Source organism: Apteryx mantelli, chromosome 12 (genome assembly GCF_036417845.1).
Source record: "Apteryx mantelli isolate bAptMan1 chromosome 12, bAptMan1.hap1, whole genome shotgun sequence".
In the NCBI taxonomy this organism is placed as follows: domain Eukaryota; kingdom Metazoa; phylum Chordata; class Aves; order Apterygiformes; family Apterygidae; genus Apteryx; species Apteryx mantelli.
In genome coordinates this window covers 8680054-8705351 of record NC_089989.1, presented here as the reverse complement: position 1 = coordinate 8705351, position 25298 = coordinate 8680054, and the positions used below count along the sequence as shown (strand labels likewise).

Here is a 25298-nt window from a genome sequence, read left to right as displayed (position 1 = left end):
CACAATAATTTGAAAAAGTGTAAGAAAGGTAAGAGTGTAAAAACACAGACAGATAATATTCAATATCTGAAAAGTCTGACAGCCTCAAAGGGCTTTTTTATACAAAGAGTGCTAACTTAACAAGTATAAGATATACAAAGTAACAGGGTTTTTTTGAGTATTTTGTGCCAGATTCATGGCTTTTTATACAAAGAGCCAGGTGTGCAACTTCACTAATATGTAACCCTATTTGGTATTTACGTTTTTCAATGAAGCACAGCATTATTATGCATTCTGCACAAGACAACTACATTCATTGAAGAAGTTATGATTGAAAATTGCTGAAATATGGACATCTAGTGGAGACATCTGATTATTACAGGTTTTTTTTCTAACGGAAATACAAAAAATGAAATGGCCTTTTATGGGTTGTCTTGCTGGAGGCTGGAGCTTTGTCCTTGCCTTTCACTGACCAGTCCATTGTTCATTTACCTGAGGTGAAGGTGACACAGTCAGAACTTGGAGAAGTAAAAGCTCTGTGTCATTTAACAACTTACTAGGTGATTGATGAAGCGCAAAAACTAATGACCCATGAAGGAACAAATGTTTCTCAAACCAAAAGTAAACAGATCTGATACTGGAGCTCAAGGGATGGGCAAAAATCCGAGGTCATAAGTGCCTTTAACTCACTCTGAAACTGCAAGTTCAGACCTTTTGCACTAGTTTCTATTGGGAGAAGGAAAGTGATAACTCGGGGTGTTGAAACCCTTGATGCAAACACAATTAACGTTTACATAATTTTCAAATGCATATAGTTTGTAATACAAATTGATAGCTAGTTATGAGGATAAAAAATGACACTACCCGCACTGTAATGACTGCACAGAGCCCTCAAGCCATGCACTAACGTTACAGGATGTCAGCTGGATCAAATGGCTCTATAAGAATTTCTCATCGAAGTGTGTTTAATCTCCAAGAACACAAAATCATTTTCCATGTCTGAAGTAAGTATGCTAATTACATACTAATTTTTAATGTTATTTTTTCTCATTGCTATTCACTTTATTGCTGTCCACCTTGGGATTTCTGACATTATGAGATTTCTTACTGGGTTGATGCTTGGCCAATATTTGTCCGACTTCTCTTTTCTTGTCTCCTGTGAAAACCATCTGAAACTAAGCAGAAACTAACCTTGATTTATTTCTTTAATAAACAAAATGAAGATACCACATATTAATAAAAATGAAAAGTATTCCCTAGCTGTTTTTTTTTAAGTTTCCGAAAACAGTCCCGTATCTCTGTCAAAGTTAATGCAACCAGAATTTCCATGGGAATTTCTGTCAGTCTGGGGAAACTGGAACTGGCTAATGTAAATAACTACAGCCCATCCTCCAACTACTGTTCAAATCACCTTGTGAGAAAGGAATGGGCTTTATTTTAAAGAAAGCATCATAACATTTCTCTTGTGGACTACAACAAGCATGGGATAAGAAAACTTTACAGAAACATTCTGTGGAAACCAGAGAAAGAAATGAATCTAATGACAAATCATGACTTCGATTCCATGGGATTCTATGCAAAACTTTTATTTCTTTTGTATGGAATCCAAAATTAACTAAAGACACTACTAGAATAGGTTATTTGTTTATAATTTTATGACTAACTTCCTTGAGAAGACACAAGAAAATGCTACATAGGCAAATAGTTTTACAGGCTTCCACTTCTGTTTCTTTTAATAAGGCTAAGAATGTAAAATATGCACTTAAAGAGTACCTGGCCTGTATGTTTTGGCTGAGATAGGCATGGGAATTAACTTCCCAAGTCCTTATAGAAGTCATCAAAAATCCAGAAAACAATCACTTTTGATAACCAAACTCCTTAGCACTTGCCTGCATATAGCAACTTAATTTTACTATCGGTGAGGTACAAATGCCCAGCACTTCCTTATTGATCAGATTGTTCCAGACCTCCAAGCTAAATGAAGTGATGAAAGGTAGAATCTTCATAGCATGAGAAATAGATAGTATTAGCTGCTAAATTTTAGTTGATATTAAATATTGGTTAATATAATATTAAATGAGCTGTCATTGTATCAACAGTATGTGTTTCATCTGTATGATTCCAGATGAACTTTGTGATATGACTGTTATTGTGGAAGGACACCATAAACTGCAGAAAGGCTGAGAGTACATGATTGCAAATGCAAAACCACGTAGATTAAGAAAGACATTACTACATACATGGTCACAGAAAGAGTTTAATAAGCATGATACTGACAGCATGTTCTTCCATTGTAACTATTTTTCAGTTGGACTCCTCAACCACTGACAGAGGAGAGGTTGCTGAAGAAATTCTATGACAACATAGAGCAGAAGACAGCAACTTCTTCCAAAAAAGACATATTGTTAGTACAAAGGAACTACTATGTATGAACTGGTATTAGTGTCCCCCAAATGGGACAATTTTATAGGAAATTCTGAGTATGACAATGTGAATAACAAGACAGTGGGAGTCAGGCAATGTACAACTGGAAATTACACAGGAAGGGCAACTGTATTAAAGTTTCAGGCAACACATTTCTAGAACTGAAGGGTTACAACGATGTTGTTCCCATCACGATTTGGAGAAGGAGTCATATCAGCCTTTTCAGAAGCCTGATATTGGTTTGGACCTTAATTTAATAATTCAACAGAATAATTCAGATCAACAAAATAACTGAGTATCAGGAAATGGTAAGCAACAGAGCGCTCTTTGCATTAGAAGCAATGATAAGTCACAGACAAAATGAAATAGTGTATTCTCAAAGACATTCAGAAGCTGAAAGACTATTATACAGAAATGGAAATCTGAAAGATGATTTAGCAAAAGCTGCAGGCTTTCAGCCTCTGTCGGGCAGTATAGAGTATTGCATTTTCTGCTGCACTGCAGAGAAATCAAATAAGCTCCTGGAACGATAAATCCTGAAGACTCCCATACAAGGGATCTTAAGTTCTTTTAGTGCAGTCCCTTGTCTCAAGGCAGGATCAACTTTATCTGAACTGTTCCTGGAAGATGTTTGTCTAACTTACTCTTAAAAATTTCCACTAATGGGCATAACGCAATCTTTCTAAGTAAAGCCAGTTCTGACCTATCCTCATAGGTACAAAGTTGTTTCTTGTCTAACTTCAGTCTCTCTTGTTGCAATTTAATCTCCTTGTTCCTTCTATTATTTTGTAGTGGTCATGCAGAACAATGTATTATGTCCCTCTTTGCAATGGTCTATTTTGTCACTCCTACCTTTTCCAGCCTGAAAAGGTAGAGTTCTAGCCTGAGTTATTTCAGTCTTTCCTCATAGATCACTCTTGTCACTCTCTTCTTGACTCTTTCCAATTGCTCTACATTTATCTTGAACTGTTCTTATAACTGGACATATTACTTCAGTTTATGTCCTATCAATGATGCACAGAACTGACGAGTTGCTTCATATGTCTTACATATGGCACTCTTGTATATAAATTCTAGTATGATACCTTTTTTCACAACAGTATGACATTGTTGACTCAGTCCCAATTTGTGATTCACTATAATCTTGAGGGTTTGTTTTTCAGAGCAACTGCCTGGTCATCCAGCTGCTAGCTAGTCATTTGCTGTCCCATCATAAAAGAGAAATCCAGATATTTGTGAAAATTTCTGTACAATTATTGATACATTCAAAAAATATATTGTCATGACTCAAAAAGAATTTGACCTTCAGATAGTAAAATTTCTGGTTGAAAAACATTCTGGGCTTATAATCAGAAAAGAAATTGGAGCAGATAAGTATTCTGCATATTTGTTTGAAGAAATATGAGTGTGATTCAATTAATTGACTGAATGGGGCATGCTGTGGTTTCCGTCTCAAGGCTGTATGCAGATAATGAGATGTGGAGGAAGGCAACTGACCTATAGCTTTTTTATGTTGTGTCTACCTCTCATTGTAATGTACATCTCATTGTAATATGCCTGCGCAACAAGAAAATATAGACGTATCTATTCTAGATAAACTCTACTTTCATTAAAAGCAACTTGATTTGGCTAATTTACAAGGAATCTTGAAATGAAGTGGCATCTTTGATATTTGCTTATTTTCATGTTGTTACCTAGAATGCTTTAACTCAGAGCTATTTTAATGGCAGAGCTCTAAGAATGAACCTAAAGTTATCAGAGCATTGCGGTATACTTTGGGGACAAGGATGGAACAGGGTCCCTCTGGTTTAGCCTCAACGCCTGGTAAATGAATTAATGTTCAAAACAAATTAACACTCACCAGACTTGAAGTAGATCTCTGCAGGAAATAACTGTAAAAATACCAGCTTAGTAGTCTCATGTTTTGCTGCCGATTTCCTTTGTGACCTTGTAATCATTATATCTCTGAGCCTCACAATTCTGTCTGTAAAACAGGAATAACAGAAACTCACTACCTCATAGGAGTGATGTATTTTTACAGTTTTTCATAGGTGAATTCACTGATCTATTGCTAATCAGTCAATATTAAAAAATGAGGCTAACAAAATCTCATCTACTCGTACTACATTGAACAATCAGAGATAATGTGCTTGTTTCACACAGAAAATGTAGAAGTTTGAATTTTTCATTCACTGTGTTCCCAGATTTTTCTATTTCATTTTGAAACAAAGATGTGAGAAATATGTATGATAAATTCCATTTTTAAATGAGAAAAATAATCCTGTATTTTGAACTTGGATGACCTGGACATTGCTAGTAAGCAAAGCTTTGCCACTTCTCTGCACTGCCCAGATTTTTTGATTACTCCAGAAATGTGATGTTATTTTTGCATGAGTGCATTTTTCCCCTGAGAGTCTAGCACCAAGGGAGAATGGAAAGGAGGCCTTCTGAGATTGAAATACACCAGAGAGTTAGACAATAGCCAGCTAAAGTAAAGGGAAATGCTCCATAATGATAATAAATTATTGGGCTAGTCTGTCTTCCTGGAACTGAAATTTCTTCATCCTCTTTTTTTAATAGTGGACCCTCACAATATAACCTCAAAATAAGAAAAAGATTCCTCCATTGTAGTTGCATCTGTCATTACGAATTTGGTGAACAAGGCCTAAATGCTGAGCTTGTTACCAGTTTATCAAAACAGAAAAAGGGATGTCTGCTCCTCACAAACTAGTGAGAATGCTTTTCATTTTATTCAGGTAAGATCCTTTTTTTTAATTACACTACCTTTTTCCCCTGAATTCAACTCTGGTAATAAGCTGCACAATCACAGTATCTCTGTTAACAAGTTGTGTAAGTAGTATTGCATTATCCTAAGCAGTCATATGAATCACTGCAATGTCAAGGGTTTGTTACCCAGCCAAAAACAATTGCTTCAAGCTGAAAATGATATCTTTCCCTCACCTCCCACAGCTATAAAATTTCACCCACCCATATATCTCAAATGTCCCTCATTATGAAGCTCATCATTCATTTCAGAATGGGTGTTCCATACAAAGTGTCATTTTCCCTTACTTTTATTGTTTTTAAATTGCCAGCACAGGATGCTTTGTGGTCTGCAGACATTACTGCAGTATCAAGGCTAGCAGAAGCTAGAAATAGAGTTGTGGGGTAGAGGATTCTGGGAACGTCTCCACAGGATCCAGGCTTTCCCGTTCTTACAGGGATCCTGCTGTTGAGGGTCTCACAGGAGGTCTCTACGCCGGGCCTGCGGGCCATGTCGACGCCTCCTCTCCACACGGGACCCTTCTGCCTGGCCTATTCGGCCACGCCTCGGGCTAGGGACAAGCAGCCCTGTCACACCTGGAACAGTACACTACACCAGAGCCGAACACCGCTGCCGTTCAGCTCACGACCTCCTCCCTCGGGGATAGGACTCCTCCGCGCCATGAAGAGACCCCGCAAAGCTCCCCCCCAGCAGCGCCAACCGCCCCCCCTCCCAACGGCCGCAGAGGGGGCGGGGCCGGGAGGCGGGCTCGCGCCCGGGCTCCGGGCCGTGCGCACGCGCGGCCTCGCTGCCTGACGGCGCCCGCGAACGCGCAGCCCCCTCGTGCTGCGGCGGCGACGGGTGCGTGAGGCGGCGGCGGCGGGCGGGCGGACGGTCGCTATGGCGACGGATGGGCGCGCGCGCGCGTGCGGCGGCGGGCGGTCGCTATGGCGGCGGTGCCGCGCCGGCGGCCGCTGACGTGCGGCGGCCGCGGGGCCGGGCCCGGCGGCGGGGCCCTCTCCCTGCCCGGCTGCCCAGCACCGCGCCCCGGGCGGGCCGGGCCGGGCCGGGCGCTGCGTGGGCTGGCGGGCGGGCGGGCGGGCGGGTCGGTGTCGCTCTGGTTATCGCCCGACCTGGCGGCCCCGGGCGAAGGCGGTTCCTGTGTTCAAGCACGAGCAGGGTTGTGCCCCCCCCCCCCCCCCCGTCACTGCTGTGCAGTTTCCCTCTCTAAAGGAGTTCCCTGTTTAAAGAGGGAAAAACCTGCCAAGCCACTGCTTTTTCTTCAGAATTTATTCATGTAATTATTAAAAGCAGTTTATATTTAGGCGCTTATCTGCTGTGGTTTCTGCTTATTCTCCTCATTCTGCTGTTCGCGTCTGTTTTATTCTTAAAACGCTTTCAGCTGCTTATGTGTTTGCTTGCCTTTGATCTGGAGTTCAGCCTCGGCTGAGGACTGTCCATAGCTGTTCAGGAGACCCTCCAACGCCGGAGAAAAACAGCGGCACATAACGCTGTAGGAAATCGTTTTGTTATGTTTGGCTGGCATAATAGTTCCAGAGTTAAACTTGGATTATACTGTAGGCTTTTTTGTTAATTTGCTGTTGGGAAGGGAATGTTGTTGAAACACATAAAAGTGGATGAACTTTAACTCTTCATCATTACATATGTTTTGTTTCCCCTCTTTCGACCAAAATATTAGGAAATGGCAGAAGCTGTTTTCCAGCCCCCGAGAAGGAAAAGAAGAATTTTTGAGTCGTATGAATCTCCTTTTCCTGTGGATGTAGATGGGAAAGATTTCAGAATATACCAGGCTGAAATTATTAACAACAATGTTATTGTGAGGAACCCTGAAGATATTGAACAGCTATATAGCAAGGTGGTGTACCCTATTTGCACAATATTTCTAGTGTTTTTAACATACACAGAGGAGAATACTTGTTAAAATCTGCCTCCCTTTTTACTTTCCTTCCCCTTTAGCCTCTAGTATGTCCCTCCTCTACTGAAATAAACACAAAACATATATTCTATATCAAAAATGGAAAGTATTTCATTTTTAGCCCAGGAAGTATATTTTGTAATGAAGTGATGTCATGATCTAAAAAACAGATGCAAAGTCTTAACGTCCCTTATGTTTATTTATCCTTCTAATATTTTATGCAATCTTGCAAAAGCATTTTCTTGTTATTCAAGGTCAGGAGGTTGTAATACCAATGTTTTAGATATACTGGTATAATTCTTTTAACTTCAGTGTGATGTCTTGAGTAAAATAAGCTACATTAAGTCTTTACGTCTGGTGTCATTTAGTTACCTGTTACCATTCTTATGCAGTAGCTTTATCCATCTCTATTTCCTATTATGCATTGTCACAGTATTAATGCACAGGTAGGGCTGAGGGGGTTTTTTTGGAGGTGGGAGGTGTTCTGCTTGGAGATTTAATCTTATATTTAGAATTGGGGAAGAAGACCCCAAATCCTCCAATGGTTAAATCTTTGAGTGGAAGTGTTTAATACTGGAATAGTTATCAGAAGCTAAGTGACAAGCTTTAGACCAAGTTTAAATGCTGCAGAATTTCATTTTGTTTCAGTAAATCATGGCAGAGAAGATTTGATAATTTGGAAGGTTGTTCATTTTTTTTATCTGATGATATAATAAAGATTTTGGTTTTTCTTTGAAGGGCTATTTTGGAAAAGGTATTCTTTCAAGAAGTCGACCAGTGTACAGCATTTCAGATCCTTTACTGGTTACAAAGTGGCAAGGTAAATTGTACTCATTTCTACTTTCCTCACTGTTCTAATAGTATTTTTTATTTCTCCTCAGTTATTGAAGATGTATATGTATAAATTACACATACAAAAATAATCTCTGTACTGGGTCAAATACTGGGTCAAACCAAGGGTCTGTCTGTCCCCATACCTTGTGTCTGATAACGGCCAATACAAGATGCCTAGGGAAAAATACAGGAACGGGAAAGCATAATTGATAACTCCTTAATGCATTCTCCAGCCTACACTGATTTGCTGTTTAGGACCTTTGTAAGTCAAGGTAGCATCTTTGGACTTTTCTTCCAAGAACTGTCCATTTTTTCTTGTTTTGATTCTGCAGTTTTTAGTGTCCACAAAATCGTGTGGCAAGGGTATGTGAAATTTTGAATCTGTTAGTAGGTAATTACTCGTGACGTGCTCTTGGTTCACGTATAGAAAGACTGTCATTCATTATCCATCTTCTCGATGACACTTTAAGTCTCCATAGACATGAATGGATTTTTAGCATATCCCCCCTGCAATTGTCTTTTTACAGACTGGAGAAAAGTAGTGTATTTAGTTGTTCCTCTTGTGGAAGCTCTTCTATCTTTGTTACCTCTGTACTTTTTCTAGTTCTGCTGTGTCCTTGAGAATAGAAGTGAAACCAAAATTGCACACAGTATTGAAGACGTGCTCATTATGCCACAGAACATATTAATGTTTAAAAAATATATATATATTAATGAAACAATATATGATTTTTTTAATACAGGGGCTAACATAAACTTGCCTGTAATTGCATCAAAAAAGTAAGTTCATCTACATTATTCTTGTCTTTTTTGGAAGCAGGTGATTCTATTTTGTGTATTATTTTACTGGTTTTCAGTCTTGGCTGTACAGATGTTGATGACTCGCTGCTATTTATTTTCTTTGTCTTATATTTATAAATCACATTAGGAAAACTACAGATAGATGAGGTGATATTTAAGCATGGTTTTTACCTGCATTACATGTATTAATTGATAGAAGTCAAAATTGAGTGCATGCTTAATAATATGGGTAATTAATTCATAATAATATCAAGTGTAACTTGTTCCTCAGCTGAGGAGAAGTAAGAGATGTTTCTGGGGCAAGCTATCTAAAATAACTTTCCCATTTGCTTATTGAATAAATATAGAGTGGGCTGAAGCAACTCTTGAAACTTAATCAAATGTGAATGTTTTACTTTTTTTTTTTTTCATCCCTTTCTTTTCTATAGTTTGTAGTAAGGCATTGCGAGTTTGTACAATTAACATAATGAAGTACTAGACCGTATATTTATTCTCTTCAGTTTAAATGGTTTATGGAATAACTGTGAGAATGTATAAGTTGGTTTCTCTGTTTGCTTTTACACTGATAACTGCAAAAATCTTAACTTTAATTTAAGAAGTTATGTTCCTTCAGTCTCAAGTAAGACAGGCAGTAGCAATATTATCTATATATATTCTACTTGCAGAAACACTTGCCATTCTTACTAGTCTACTTTGTGACTATGTAACTGGCTGCTTTATGTATCAGCAAATACAGCTGATCATCAATGAATGTGTCTTTATATTGGTGCAGAAGATGCATCATGGTCTGTCTCAATAGAGATCGATAAGTGCAAGCTGTATGGTAATTAAGTCATAGGACAAAGAAGAAAGTTTCTGTTTTTTGATAACAAAAGATACGGTACTGAATTTTACATCTTTAATATGAGACTTCAGAGGGACTTGTATTTCATGTTGCTACATGAAATTTGTGTTTAATCTTTTTGGCAGTTCTTCATTATGTAGTCTGTAGTTGCTGTATTAGAATTTCATTTGGGGAAATAAAGGCTATTGTACTAAAATTAGGACATTAAATGTATTAAAATAAGGACAGCTACACTCAACTACTTGTAACTTTTGACAGAATGAAGATTAATATCTTAAACTAGTTTTATTGTTTTTCCTCAGAGATATGGGGATTTTGGTAAGACTGAAAATAGTTTCTGGTTAGATGTTTGCACTGGTGTTTTTGCTGTAGCATAGCTGTTTGGAAGGTATTTAAAATAGAATATAAAGATACTGTTCTCAGTTACCTGTATAACAGATGGAGACTATGAAAGCTCTATATGTAAAGTCTTGGTTGCAGTTTTTAATTATGCAAGCTCTGATACTGAGATCTTTTCATAGGGAATTCATTCTTTAAGGCTTCTGTGGGAGAAAGGAGTTTTTGCCTGATGAAGTTCTTGGTTTTTGAAGCTGTGTAGCAGTAGTCCTCAATTCATGGTTCCTGGGCAATGTTCTACAATGGTGCTTGTTGCCACAGAAATTTTAAAAGTCAAAACAAAGCCAAAGAAGGTAGCAAAATCTGATGTTGAGCGGCATTGTCTATAGGGCCTAAAGACTGGAGTTTAATTATGTTGTGCATGCTTGTGTTTTACCTAGCAGTCTTTGGGGTGTATGTTCAGATTTGTTCTGTGAACTGTGCTGAATCTTCTATTTTAAGATGCTTATTTTTAAGATGTTAATTAAAGGTTGTTATGTCCTGGAACTTTCCATTTATTTTACTTGTTTACTAGGTACCAGTATCATGTTCAGTGGGCTAAAAGTATTTTGCAAGAGCAAGGATTTGATGACTGCTCAGTTACCAAAATTCTTGAAAACTACACTAAGCCTCTTGAGTTGCCTTTTATGAAAAATGATGGAGCTGAGCAAACTGGCGATCGTTGCAACAGAATGGGCCCAAGTACAGAAAATGTAGAGCTTTCCAGACATTCTTCTACAGATACTGAAAATGTAGTATCTCCAAGTCATGAGTGTCATAATCAGAAGGAAGGCTCCAAGAAAGCCTGTTTGGAAGGAGATCCAGTTAATGATGCTTTGGCTGTGTGTGGCTCTAAAGAACAGGAACCGGTTGATTTGAAAGAGATAGCTGAAGTGTCTTGCCAGAAGCACGGTTTTCTTGTGCATTGTGGCTGCAAGGTGAAGGAGAGCACTGAACAAAGATCTTGTGAGACGGTCGCATCAAAAGAATGTGCTCCAGAATATGTATTGGTGCAAGAGGAAGAAGAAGGTAGTTTATGCCCTGAAGATAATTCTGCTGGTGAGCAAGAAAATGTAAGGCTAAAGAGTATCCTATTCTTTTAGAAAGTTTATATAATCACTGCTACTTTCAGGATTTAGTATTTTTTGCAGTTTAAAGCTTTAGTAATATAGTACATTTTTTGTTGTAGTTTGTCAAGAAGGAAAAACTAGTATGCAGAAGAAATCCATTTAGGATTTTTGAATATTTACAACTCAGCTTGGAAGAGGTATGTTTCAAATACTGTACAACTTGTTTTTCTTTTAACCTGAAAAGCAAGCATTAATATATGCTACCACATAATTTAATACCTGTTCCTTAAGGACAGGGTTCTCCTGTGTCTCCTAAATATTTGGACTGTTTTGATGATTAAACTCATTTTTAATAATCCATGTATTGCATGATAGAGTTTTAAAAAATGTAGAGTGCAGGCCCATAAACTTCAGATAGAATAATCCCACCAATACCAAAGAGGCCAATCATATGATTTAAGTATTGAAATACCAGGAATACGATTTTATATAAACCCTGTTCCAGTTATGCTAGTTCTAAACATATTCTCGTGTTACTTATAATACAGTGCCTTCAGCAGTCCTAAGCACATACATAGATTTTTAATTTTTTTTATAGCATGTTGTCTGTTGCAATTTAAAGGTTATAAAGACAAATCTCAAAGGAAACCTTCAGGAAACTTGTTTGTCTTGACATTGGGATTCTTGTATAAAATGAGTTTGAGCCTTTGTTCTAGTGTGGATTATAAAATACAGGAATAGTCTAAATATTAATTAATTTTTTTTCCAGGCTTTTTTCTTGGTGTATGCTCTAGGATGTTTAACTATTTATTATGGGGAGGTAAGTGATTGCATTAATTTTGTGTTATGTTCTGAAAGGGAATACCATTCATTTGGATATGTTTTGGTTTAGTTTGGATATGTTTTGGTGTTAAATTTTTAGTGATTATGACAGTATTATATATTGTTACTTCTGAAGGAGGGAGTACCAGAGTAATTTGGAAATTATTCTTACAAACGGAAATATAATTATTTAACAATGGTCTGAAAATTTTATGTTTAGCAAGACAAATACAGCTAAGCAGCATCTTTCTATAGAAGAAAGGTTTTTATTTTTACTTAGGGAAGAAATAAAGTAAGCATGGGAGCAATAATACGGAGAATGCTCTTTCCTTTCCTGAAACAGGAAAATTCCTTGGAGTTTTAAGCATTAATCTATAAATATATCAAGCTATTGTTATATGTAATGTCAAAAAGATTGAAATCTGCGTGTCTAGTTAAGATTCATCACAACTCCCTTTAAACAAGGGTCTTATGGAATTGATTCTGAAACACTTAAATAACTGAATGGAAGCATCAGGTTTCTGTCCCTTATTGTAAGGGCTCCGTATTTTATTGCCTGAAGTTCATTTTCTTTGCAGTGGGACTGTGATATTTAGCATATGACTCTAATGCTCTACTACACACAGCTTGAAACAAACAGTATTCTATACATGCTGTGATATTGTCAGACTAATGCCTTTTGGTGTGATTTTTAGGAGCCTTTAACTATTTTGAAGCTATGGGAAGTTTTCAGCGAAGTGAAGCCCAATTTTAAAACTACGTACATGGCATATCATTACTTCCGCAGTAAGGGATGGGTCCCCAAAGTCGGACTGAAGTATGGAACCGATCTCTGTGAGTAGCTTCCTTAAAAAATGGAATAGTTTGTGATTGACTCCTTTTCAGGTGTGACAGCTGGTGCAAGACTCTAGTGCCAAAGATAAATTCTGCAATGAAGAGCTTCATGACTGGAACAGACTTTGCTACTTGCAGTTGGCAAAAGACATCTTTGGCTAGACTACAGGTTAGCAATAAAATTAGTATATGAGCAGAATATAACATCACATATCCGGTAGCTGAGAAGATAGCTTGAAAGTCCTGCTGTTTTGCTTCATAAGATTAACAATTGATACAGGATTGCAATGAAATTCCTCTCTGAAGTTTCCTCTTCTACACACATATCCCCTGTAGTGCTAATATGACAGTCCTTGGGATAGCAAGCTTGCATGTAGATCTCAATTCAGATTGAAGTCCATGCATCTGGTTTCTCATCTCATTTAATGGATGCTGGACTTGTATTGAACTTATAGCTAAAATTGTTTCTCTGTTTTTGTTTTTTTGGGGGGGAGGGAGGCAGGAGAGAGGGGGGAGGTTGCTTGTTTGTTAATGACAGGGATTTTTTATCTTACAGAAATAATCAGTAGTGTCCATAAACCCTTGCTAAGTAATTCAAGAACTGTGTAGTTCACATCAGCATAAATGGTGCAGTAATGCCTGTCATTACAGGAAAACGTGTATGAAGGAAAATATTTTTTATGCATTCCTGTAAGCCAGCAGATGCTTTAATACTGTTGAAACTGTTATGTAATCTTTGAGTTTGTGTATTTGAGTCTGTGAAGTATGTGCCTAGTCCTTTAGATCAATGCGTATGTAGGTTTGGTTGAATTCGATTTCTTCACTGTTCTTTATACCCTGGGCTGTCAGTGAGGTTTTGATATTGGTCACCTGTTGTATACATGAAACTGATACTTGTTTGTCCATTGTTCATTTGTGTTCTGACTTGATTTTGTTGTTTCTCACATCACTGCCTTTGGGTTTGTGCCAGACAAAGGAAGAAGATTGGCTTAAGGCTTGTAAGAGTTCAGCCCTACTCCTCTGAGCTCCTCCTGCTTCTTGCTCTTTGGCAGTAGCTTCTTCAAATAATTGATGTTACTAAAGTTCCTTATAATGGATAATTTACATTTCATTGTTGTCACTGGCATGAAGTGCGGCTCATCCTTTCCCTGCCCAAGTCCTCTAGCCAGCAGTATAAGACCTGTGCTAATTGCAGGGAGTCACCTCTTACAGGCTCATGGCAGAGGGGAGACAGGATCTGTAACCATTCAGCTCATTTACCACGATCCAGCTGCAATGAGTTTTGTGTACCCTTGAACATAGAGAAGAAACTTTAAGTGGGTCTATAGATGGAATTGTGGCAATATTTAAGTACTCGTGCCCTTTGCCTCTCTGAAAACTTGTGGAAAATTTTTGTCTCAAGAAGAAACTCAGTGACTTACTATGATCTTCCACTTGTACTCCAGTGGTTCAATTTCCATTTTGAAGACAGTATTCAAAGCATAAGTCTGTTGCAGGAAAAACTCTTCCCTGAACCCTTTTCCCACAGCACTCAGTAACTGTCCTTTGGCTCTTCTTTGTCTTCTACCCTGCCACTCCCCTGCCCTCAGTCACCCTGCTGCTCCCATCGTTTTTCTCTCTCTACTCTCCCTCTCCACTTGCTGGGACAGCTTAATTCTGAGCAGAATTCAATAGTGTTGAAGTTTTATCTTGTGTAATTAAATTTATGAAACACTTTGAAAATATTTATGGACACAGGTATGAAAATACTTATGGGCCCAGTTCTCAGATGGGAACTCTGTGATTCTCTAACTAAGGTGTTTCTCTTTCATTTCAGTGCTGTACCGAAAAGGTCCCCCCTTCTATCATGCAAGGTTTGAAGCTTATGTTTTTTGACTAATTTCCTAGTTTCAAATTAGTAATTAGTAATTTTCTCTTGCACAAATTTTAATATCTTCACTGGTTAAGCACATATTATTCTTCACCCAAAATACTTTGCCAGATGCATTTCTGCATTGTGAATTCATGTTGGGAGTGCAAAAGTCCTTTTAGCAGAAGTACAAAATAACACGATTTTATGAATTAATTCACATAACAATATTAAAACATGAAAAAATAAAAGTTGAAGTAAGCATATTTGGCACTCATGAAGAATGCACGCAGAAAAGTAATCTGATTTAGTAATAATTTTAAAAATACATGTTATGGATAATTTATGTAATTTGGAAGGGAACTTGAAGAAAAAAGTTTTAAGAAATTATAATTATCTTAATTCCTTAGTCAGGTTGAATTCCTAGTTAGTAAATTGGTTATAAATGTCAGATTGGCATTCATGAGAGAGTGCTACAAACATCAGAAGGGTGAGGAGGAAAAGTACCAGTCAGTGCATTCGTGTTTTCTTAGTTAGCTTCATGACTTGCTTACCTTCTGCTGGCTTATTGTCTGACCACGACAACTAGAATTACCGCAGATTTTTAGGCTCTAATTCTTTATTTGCATGATCTTCCTAAAACAGTAGTTTTCTTTCTGTGAATTGTCCTATCCGCTTTGTTTTCCAGTTACTCTGTCATTGCTGAATTAGTTGATGATAATTTTGAAGGCTCTCTTCGGAGACCACTCAGCTGGAAGTCCTTGTCTGGCTTGAACAGAACAACTGTTAATGCTTCTAAGGTAACAGCGTAAGATGCTAGTTCTGAGATAGCTTTTGAATGACAAATGTAACAGTTTAGTTCTAAAGAAAACAGATTTGGAATGAGACTGGAAAGAGAATCTTTCAGTTTCTAGTTGGCAGAAGAACATGTGTTGCTGATGGGTGAACATGAGTTCTGTTTGCCAATATCCAGATGAATTCTGGAGGCTTTATTAAAGTTTTTTCTCTTGTAGTAACTTCAAAAGTTGTGGAAGGAACAGGAGAAAGACCTGAAGGACGCTTGTTTCCTGCTTGTCACTTCCGTTTTTAAACCTTTCTCCATCTATCCAAATTTTCTTTTCAACTCTAGATTTGAGTGTTTCCAGAAGGTTTTCTTCATGTTTGACCCTCGTACGTAATGCTCCTGTTCTCATAGCCATGCTACTCAGGTGTTTTGTTACAATTCTAGTTTCTCATAGCAGTGTTATGCATCTGATAAGGAAAATGAGATATGCATATTTACAATTCTCCTCCACCGTGGCTTACACATGACACTCTGTAGGAAATTTAGTATCTGCCTTTCTAATTAATGTAAAGCTTGTATGGAAAGAAATCAGTTGAAATTCATGTATTTGCCTCTGTCAATGAACGTATTCTCCGTTTACCAACAGGAACTTATGTTATGCTATTTGATTAGACCGTCTGATATGACTGAAAAAGAGATGTCCACACCAGAATGTATGAGAAGAATTAAGGTTCAGGTGAGTAACTATTTCTCTCCTTTGCACATGTAGCTGTGCTTTGGGGCAGCTGGACAGCTAACTACTGTAAGAGCACCCTTGAATTGTTGCTTGCTGCCTGACATGCTTTCATTTTTGCACGCATAACTGCAGTAAAACCATCCTAGATTCCGTTGTGTAGCAAAGACATCAGAAATTCCTCACAGGCCTTTTAAAGACTAAGATCTTCAGATTTAGATTGGGAAGTTGATCTTACTGTGAATGTAAGCATTTACATGGGGAAGCAGGGAGAAATATAGAGACTGTAAGGTTAATGGATGTTTAAGAATGAAGGGGAAAAAGTGTGTGAGAGACCAGCAGGCTTCAGGGACAAATATAATCATCTCCTGAAATTTCTCAGTGGTCAGGTAATATATGTCAATCTGCTAGAGGTTTAATCACCACCCATCACTGATTGTAGCTTTTTTTTTTTCCTCTGCTTCCGTAATAACTGCTGGTTTTTATTTCAGGAACTGATTGTAACTCGGTGGGTTTCTTCTCGTGAGCGCAGTGAGCAAGATGAAATTTAACTGAATGTATGGGGAAGAATTGAATCTGTTTAAAACATTTTCTGTTTTTTTGTTTTGTTTTGTTTTGGGGTTTTTTTTTGTTTGTTTTGTTTTGTTACGCCTAATTTCATGAGGAACCATTGCCTCAGAACTGTTCCTATTAAGATATTCAGTGGGTGTGTATAAATGCTATTAAAATCAAGGCATATCCTGTTTATGAGAATGTTGTATTGAAAAACATAACTGAACTATATTAATGCATATGGAGGGGGAAAAATTAAAGCTGTTTTGACCCAGTTCAGAATAGTTTGCTGTTTCCTTAAAACTTACAAACGTATTTCTCTGGTGACAAGACTGCAGTGATTAGTAATGGTATTTTTAATACTCTGACAGATCTAGGCATTAGTGCTAAATATGCACTATGGGCTGGAGAGCCAATGAAACCAAAACCATAAATACCCACTTGACAGTGTAGGCAATGAGGGACCAAACATTTTTTTGCCTTGACATTATATAGCTTTCTTGAGAACCTTTCTAGGTTAATCTTTCATGCAGTTTTCTGTGTATGGGCATACCTCTCAGATTCTTCGGATTTGAACTTGGGAGTTGGAAGGTTTACTTAATATTGTGCCTCAGCAAACTACACTTCTTCAGAAATGAGGACTTAAGCTTGACAGGGAAAGTAAAAACCAGCAGTTCTAATAGTGAGCCAAATAACCATTTTTTTCTCCTTTAGGCAGCACTTTGTCTTCAATATTCAGATGACCAGAAAGTCTTTGGCTTAAAATTATCCAAGTCTTACAAGTGCTAGGGAGGTGTGCTGCCCTTTGTAGGCTTTTCTTTTGATCTGTTCTCAGCTTGTTGCTCTCTTTCTTTGCCCTTCTTTTTTTCTAAGCAGTCTTTTATTCACAAGTTCTCTTTGAAATTCCTTTGCTATTAAAGTTGATGTGAACTGTGTGTTCCCGTTGTGATAACATCTTTCTGTGGTTGCCATGTTCAGCTTGTAGTCATTCAGATTTTCTTGCCTTATCCCTTTCTTCCCACTCTAAACAGGAAAGATTAGGCATGCACAGTGAACAAACCCCATGCCCTACAGCCTTAAAATACAATCTTTTACCAGTTGACCTAAATCCATATTAGCATTGCTGATGGGGGGGGGGGGAGAGCAGAGAATGGCTCAGTGATTATACTGCACACTTAGGAGGTGGGATACCTATGGTGTAGCATTCTTCAACCAAAAACTGAATTCATAGCCTTCGTGGAGTCACACAAACTTAGATTTGGGAAGAGATTTGGTTGTTGCAATATTGAGCATTGTAACACGTTGCTGTTAAATGCCTAGACCCTGGAATGTAGCTGTCCCAACTAAAAGTGCTTATTTTCACAGCACTGTTCAGAACTGTGGAGCTCTTGCCAGACAGTGCAAGGATTTAGATTAATTCCAGGATATAGGCACCTAACAGCAATATTGGGTGTTAAGACAGTAGGAAATGCTGGGAGGACCTTATCCACTTGGGATTTGCAGCATAAAGTTCCTCCTTGAAAGTAAGTGCCTAATCTTGTTCCATCAGAAATCAGTATGGATCACCCTTTTAAAACTTGGCAGATGATCCTGGCCCCATTTCATACAAAACCTAATGGTTAAGTTGCTCATCCAGCTTTAGTTTCCTCTGCCTTGAGAAGGTAAGCTTGTCCCTTGTCAGAAAGGTGCCTCAGCTGGTCTCGAGTTGGTGCCCTTTCCTTTTGTTGAAGATCGGTTACTGCACACAAAATAAACGAGATTTTGCTGAGCTGTTGAGAGGAAGCTAGTCTCTGTAGCTTGGCAAGTGTAGGTCCTCAGTTTCTTCATCACTTTTTTGTGTTTTGTCAAGCAACTACAACAAATCTGTAAACCTTTGTTATAGTGGACTCATAGCTTGCTTTCTCCTGGCCTGTCTTATAAGAGACTGAGAGGCACCACTGCATTTTGTATAGAGTGAGGCATGGGATAGTACTGAGCAATACTGCCTTGCTGCATCAGGTGCCTGATGCTGTTTTCTAACTTTTTGATAACATTTGATCATCTAGATTTCAGTTTTCTAACTAGGATGTTAGCTACTGCAAAGCTAAATTTAAAAATGAAATCTGGCCTACAGCTGAATGTCTCATTCAAGTAGAGCCAGGAGCTGTGGTTTAGGTAGCAACTACACTGGTGTTCAAGTATTGCTGCTTTAGATTCTGACATTTGAATTCCATTTTGGTCTTTCAGTAGTAGGCTTCCTCGCTTCGCTCTGCTGTGAAGCTTTTTCTCGGTGTTGTGAGAGGAAATGTTGAAGACTTTGAACCATTCAACAGTAAGGATATCTTATAGTCTGCGATAGACACTGAAATGTTTTGTATTTTCCCTGTACTGTTTTTGTTCGCTACAACAGAGGGGTTGCTTCCTGGTCATAGTAAATGTTTCAAGCTGAATATCTGTGTATATGTTGACAATAGGTGGCAAGGTGTTTTATTTCTAGCTGCAGACTGTACATCGTGTTTCAGTACTATAAAATCAACTTACTTTAGATGCTTGTACCATGGCACTGATACTTGCCCACATACTTATATTTTACCAAGTAAGATGCATTTTTAAATAAAGCATGGAAAGGTATTCTGAATCACTCAAATACCATCTTTTTTTTCATAAGTCAAATCCTAGCTGAAGGATTCCGACTAACACTAGAGGCAGCTGGATAGGAAGCTTCTGCTAACAGCAGCTGAATTGTGCGTTTCAGCATAGTTGTCTCCATTAATACTGTGCTGGGATTTTAAATACACTTTTAAAGGTGCTATAATTTAGAATTTAGCAAGCAGAAGAAACTGGGATGGGGAGGGCAGGGGAAAGTGCAGTCTAAGCAGTTACAGAATATTGTGGAGGGTGGGGTTAATGCAGTTTGCTTATACAAAAGTATAAATTAGATACAGCCAACACAACACTGGTGATTACTTCTCCATCTCAGAGACACAGGACCTAAATCCAGACCAGAACCAGTTTACTTTGCTGAAATGAGTAGAAAGAAAAAGCCCAAACTCTGTTTTAAATTAGAATATATCTAAATTAAGTGAAATTATATGAAATTATGAACAAACAGAATTTTGTCCTCAGCATATGCTTCTGTATGATGTGCAGCAATAATGCATAATAGATAAAAGTGCTGTTGAGGGATCTTTTTAAATTAAAAAAAAAACTTTTAAAAAGCTTTTTAAAAGTCCTAAAGTTTTATTTTTGAGTTGAAATCCTGAGGAGTCTGTTGTTCATTACAGGTATGACATTAAATGATTATCTTCTAATACTTAGCATCTGTCTTAGTTTGAGGAATAAATGTGCAATATATATAAGGAAGAATTATAAAAAATCTTTGTGGCAAAGAGGCTGGATTTTTAATTAGTAGTAATTAAAATAACTTTGCATGTAGTGAATCTGCAGTAGGTCACGAACTTTGGACTTAAGCAAGCATGCAGGCACAAATGCCCTTTTTATAGCTGTCCGTAAACAAATAGGACAGTTGGGAAAATAACATTTTGGATTGCTACAGCTTAAGTTACCGCAGTTCATCTGTTAGAACCCTTAATTACACAGCAGTCTGAATTTTTAGTGCTAAATAGCTTGATGGAACACACTGTATAGCGAATATAAATAGAAGAACATTTTTCCATATGAACAGTTTCCATAGAAATTTTCAGTAGTGTGTAAACTGCATGTCATTCACATACCCAAATTTAGTTTCATTATCAGCAACAGCATGATTCTTTCATAACAGGCAGGTCAACATACAGCAAACAGATCAAATATCTTAAACCATGAAAGTTGGATGCTTAGACTTCCTTTTCCTTTTGTAGATGTTCTAATGTAGCAGCGTGTTATTTTCAGCACTGTTTTTCTTGATCAGGATGGTATACAATGTAGAACTCATTAGCTGTTAACTCCTGATGCAGAGTAATGTATTTGGAAGCTTTCTTTGTCTGTGGGATCACAAATTTCTCTGTGAATTCACTTTTACTCATTTGCTGCTTCCCTTGTGCAGTCAGCACGCTGTTAATAAATGCCAGTGCATATGTGTAGCAGTTGTGGTCATGTTCTTCATACCTAAGAAAAATATCTCATTAAAAGTGTTAGCACTAATTCTTTAATTACTGTGTGTGGAGAAATATATTTTACTGAGCAACATAAAGGAGCACATGTTCTCGAAGAACTATTGCCACTTGCCTTTAATGCTGGTGCTTAAATATATTCTATATATAGCAGCTTGCACTTTCCAGCCAGAAATGCTGGAAACTGTGAACATTAAAAAAAAAAAGCGGCAGAGTCTAACGAGCTTTTTACACACACACACGCACACACACACAAATTTATATATATGCCTTTTGCCTTGCTAAACTTCACTCTTTCAACTGATACATTGTTACTCTGTGATCCTGAAAACTTTCTGCAGCATTAACATTATGTGCCACCACATGCACCTTTCAGTGTGGCATTAACTTGGAAGCCTACTTAAAACTGAGTAAATTCTGTCACTAATATCTTGATAGAGTTGCTCTACAGTGTTCCAGTCAAACTCCCACTGGTAGTAAGTTGTGCCAAGGGTGCAAGGACAGAAACACTAACTGAATGGGAGTAAGCATTTAAAATGTTTTTCTTGTTTTGTTTTGTTTTTTTAATACCTGCATACGGCACTTAGATGTTCTCTTTTCACTGTCAGAATGTTTTTCAGATTCTCCCAAACATTTCATATGGGTCGCTAACAACTTCAGTAACTTCTTCCATTCCCCCAACGCACAGTGCTACGCTCTCCGTTGGTCCTGTATAATTGCATTTGATACGGACCTGGTCAGACTGCTGTCTGCCATCTGCCTAATCCTCATGCTTCTTCTGTAATTGCCTCATCCTGTCTCTTTTTTCCCTTGTTCTTCCTAGCCCTGTGACTCATTCCTTGCTTCAGATTGTCAGTGGCTCCATAGTCTGTGTTAATACATTTTGTATAAGGCTTGCATGTCAGCCCTGAGAATTTACAACATGTTTTTGCAAGATCTGGAGACTATTGCTATCAAAACTTGAGTCCAGTTAAGGCTTGCTCGCTGCTCTCTTCAAAGCTTTTCTGGTACATTGAGTCTATTTGAAGTGACCTGTGAGCTCCCATTTGGTAAGTAAGCCATTTGCTACAGTGTACTTTACCAAAATAATTGTTAAAGCAAAATAATTGAGCAACTTCAAAAGACCATCATCTCTGTACAGTGCAAAACGTCTGGAAATTCCACTGCAAAAAATGCTGGGTTCACTTCAGCTCGGTGTTGAGTCTGCAAAGCACTGCAGCATGTCCTGAAAATTTATGTATATACATAAGTGCTTTACTGAATCAGTGCCATGATGGAGCACAGCAGATGTTTAACAAATAAATCTCATTTTTGTTTGTAGACTCTCTTTGTATTTATAATGCAACTGATTCTGTAATACACTTATCATCTGTGTTTCCAAGTTAGTGTCTTTTCTTGGGAAGCATGTCTCAATGTCTTGACAAAGCAAAACCCAGTATCTTTCACTAATTTAAGGTATTTCTGGTCATGTCTGTAGCTGCTGTTCTTTGCTGCCTTTATATACCATCCTTCCAGTAAGTGAAAAGCAAACAAGAAAATTAGAATTAGGCTTGGCCCAAACTCAAAGGAGAGGTACCGGATTAGTTTAGCAGAGTTCCTGTCCCATTAAAAAAATAAACAGAGGACTTAAATTAACATCTAAAAAGCTCAGTATTCAGCACTTTAGTGGTCACTGTTCTATTTCTGGAACAAGTAGGTCACTTTGTCAGGAGGAGGCAGACAGGGTATCTATCAACTGTTCTTTGCATTCAAGGGAAAATCAAAAAAGGATACATACACCTGCCCTCTTCTCTACCATTGCTTTTTGATATCAAATTAATAATAATGTTAAAGCACGGGGAATTGTAAAAGTGTCAAAGATGCTTGAAAACACCAATGGGATTTTTGTTCTGTAGACATCAAATTCTTGCATCTCCTGATACTAGGGACATAATGTGTCCTGCAATTTTATACAGTCAAGCATATATACAATTTCTAAAACCTGCTTTGGGTTCCCCCCCCCTTTTATATAAGATGCTACCTACTGCCATTAATGTAAACACTTCATAGACCTGCGCTCAGATAGGCTGTTTTTTAAAAGTACTCTTACTAATGAGTTCAAGAGCTGGTGTTTTCTCGAAGAGCGAGCTGCTTTGTCACCAGCAGGCTTGGTGATGTGGCAGCACATGTTTCAGCTGGGCTGCATAACTTGTGACACTGTAAACAGGCATCAGCTTCAAGGAAAGCCAAAAAGAGAACTGAACATTCTAGTTGGAACATACTAGTTTAATTCAAAATATGTGGAGGCTTTTCTGTATAATTATCCAGAACAAAATGCTACAAACCAGCTGGAAGAGGTGATCACTGACAATGAGTAAGTCATCTGGATGTAAGCTCTGGGCAAGAATCCCATCAATATGGTCAGGATTTCAACCTTTAAATCCAAATACACCTGACAGTTGAATTCTAGAACAAATAATTATAGAATTGCACCTGGATTTCTCTACTTCTGTAGCCTTTCTTAACACAGCACATTTTAAAGGCTGTGTTTCAGTGAGTTGGTCTTTTTCCATGCAAAATTACTTTGTTGCTGAAGAAAACTTCCCTAAAACATTCTCTTATTTTAGGGTTGCTACATTCCAGCAGATGAGTTTAAGTTAGTTACTACTTTAATGCTATTTTTCTGTTTAATACTGCCACTGAGTTTCAAGATTACTTAAGAGTTGTTTAGACTGGTTTGTTAGAAATGTGAGTTCTAACAGAGCAAGCCTCTGAAGCCGATGAGGATCCAAAACAGAATAACCAAATTTATCATCCCAGACTAAATACTCCTATTAAATCCAGCTTTTAAGCTACCTACCTGTGAGGTAGCCAGGCCTCTCCCGCAGAAAATTCCTCTAGGAGCTCATCCCACTGGTGAAGAAGCCCAAACATGTCTGGCTGTACTAGTGGGACACTAATGCACTGTTCCCATCCAGTTTCATCTCTGTGAATGCCCTCTTCATCGTAATTGTATACCAAGCCTGAAAATAAAGAGCAGCAGACAGTCAGGTGGCACTGAAGAATCAGATGGGTAACCAGTTTTAAGAGATGAAAGCTGCTACTGATTTTCCATAATGCCGTTCTTATTTAGGTTAGTTACCATAGCTTTCCAATCAGTGGCCTCTTCCTGCTACAGAGTAAAACTAAATTTTTGTGTTTTTTTAATCAAGGAACTGTTCACACTTTAACATTGTAGTTTCACATATCTTTTGATAATGAAGAAAACTTAAGGACAGAAAGGCTTCTTTTTTAAACTCTGAAGTAGACCATTTTTATATTAGATAAACATTCCCCTGACATGTTTGCAATTGAGACATTGCAGGATGGACCTACTGTATGAGAATGTGAGGGTAAATCAACTAGGAAGGGATTATGAACCCAGAATAGTGCCACTTTGTTGTTCAAGATGAGTAAATTACAAAATATCTCAGAAAGTATATGGCACAGAATAAAAACACAGAAGTTCTCAGATATCAGTATTGGAGACATTAACCCCGCACACAGAGCGGGATTTCTTTTAAAAATACTGTTTCTAACGTGACTTTTTTGTAACATTAAGGCTGTATTTTGAGAATTGGCAAAAGCTGTGTTCAAGTGGAAGTTTCCCGAAACTCCTTCAGCAGCGTAGGCCGCCGCGTCTTGTCTTCTGTGTTCGGGAAGCAGCGGCCAGCCGTGACCGCCCTGTGTGCGGCGCCAGGGCCGAGGCGGCAGCGGCGGCGGGAGGCAGGGTGCGCGGCCTCGGTGTGAAGGCCCGCCGCGAGGCACGGCGGCCTGCCGGGCTGCCACCGCGGCCGGCGAGCGGCGCTCCCTCGAGGCCTGCGCGCCAGGCCGCCCTTCCCGCGCCGGCAGCGGGGCGCCGTTTGGCGGCTTCCCGGTAGCCCGCAGCAGCAGCAGCAGCAGCTCGGCTCCGAAGTAGCTCCTCAGCCCGGTGGCCCCCGAGCGCGGAGCGGCAAAGGCGGCCGGGAGCGCGGCCCGAGCGCGGGGCGGCAAGGCGCTTTCTACCGTTAGTGCTGGTTATTCCGACGTGAAGATCGGACTCCCCGTCGTAGCCCCTGAAAGAAAAAGAGCATTTTTGTGACCGCTGCGGGCGCTGCCTGTTCCCGCCAGAAATGGCCTCAAAGCGGCTCCTCCTCGGAGCAGCTGGCGCTCCCGCGCCGGCCGGAGCGGAGGGGACGGGTGCATGGCAAACGCGGCCGCCCCGGGGCCGCACGCACCCGAGGAAGGCGGCGGCGCCGGCGGGCCGCAGCAGGAAGGCGCCGCGCTGCCGGTGCCCGCGGCGGAAGGGGCTGGGGAGGCGCACGGGGGCGGCGGGCAGCGCGGCGCCGCGCAGGGGGCGGCCGCACGCGGGGCAGCGCTCCGGCGGGCAGCGGCAGAAGATGTCGGGCCCGCAGTGCCGCACCCGCACGATCGCCGCCGCCTCCTCCGCCGCCGTCTCGCCGCCCGCGGCCCCGGCGGCCGCCGCGCTGCCTCGGCCCCGGCCCCAGGCCCGGCCCGGCCCGGCCCGGCAGCGCGACGCTCTAGCCCTCCCGTCCCGGCAAGCCCAGCGCGCCGCCTTCCGGCCTCCACTCGCCTCTATGGTTCAGGT

General features: G+C 39.4%; 2 protein-coding genes across 4 annotated transcripts; one reads left to right on the top strand and one right to left on the bottom strand.

Moving 5' to 3' along the window:
- The first annotated feature begins 5946 nt into the window (after positions 1–5946).
- TSEN2 (tRNA splicing endonuclease subunit 2) lies at positions 5947–17610 on the top strand. 3 transcript variants are annotated; one of them, XM_067303851.1, is made up of 12 exons: positions 5947–6028; positions 6867–7043; positions 7842–7923; positions 8681–8717; positions 10493–11030; positions 11147–11224; positions 11797–11847; positions 12545–12683; positions 14500–14536; positions 15221–15332; positions 15963–16052; positions 16541–17610. In XM_067303851.1, exons 2-12 carry the CDS (start codon positions 6870–6872, stop codon positions 16598–16600), a joined length of 1398 nt encoding a protein of 465 aa, XP_067159952.1. In that variant the 5' UTR covers positions 5947–6028; positions 6867–6869; the 3' UTR covers positions 16601–17610. The 3 variants fall into 3 exon arrangements, with proteins under 3 accessions (XP_067159952.1, XP_013803392.2, XP_013803399.2); XM_013947938.2 differs by lacking the exon at positions 5947–6028 and adding an exon at positions 6377–6464; XM_013947945.2 differs by lacking the exon at positions 5947–6028 and adding an exon at positions 6580–6680.
- A 2190-nt stretch (positions 17611–19800) lies between these two features.
- MKRN2OS (MKRN2 opposite strand) lies at positions 19801–25208 on the bottom strand (the record flags this gene model as incomplete). The annotated part of the gene is made up of 4 exons (XM_067303852.1): positions 19801–20687; positions 23532–23694; positions 24716–24765; positions 24928–25208. Coding segments are annotated over 4 exons (714 nt in total), but the record flags the coding sequence as incomplete, so codon positions are not given.
- Positions 25209–25298: the final 90 nt, after the last annotated feature.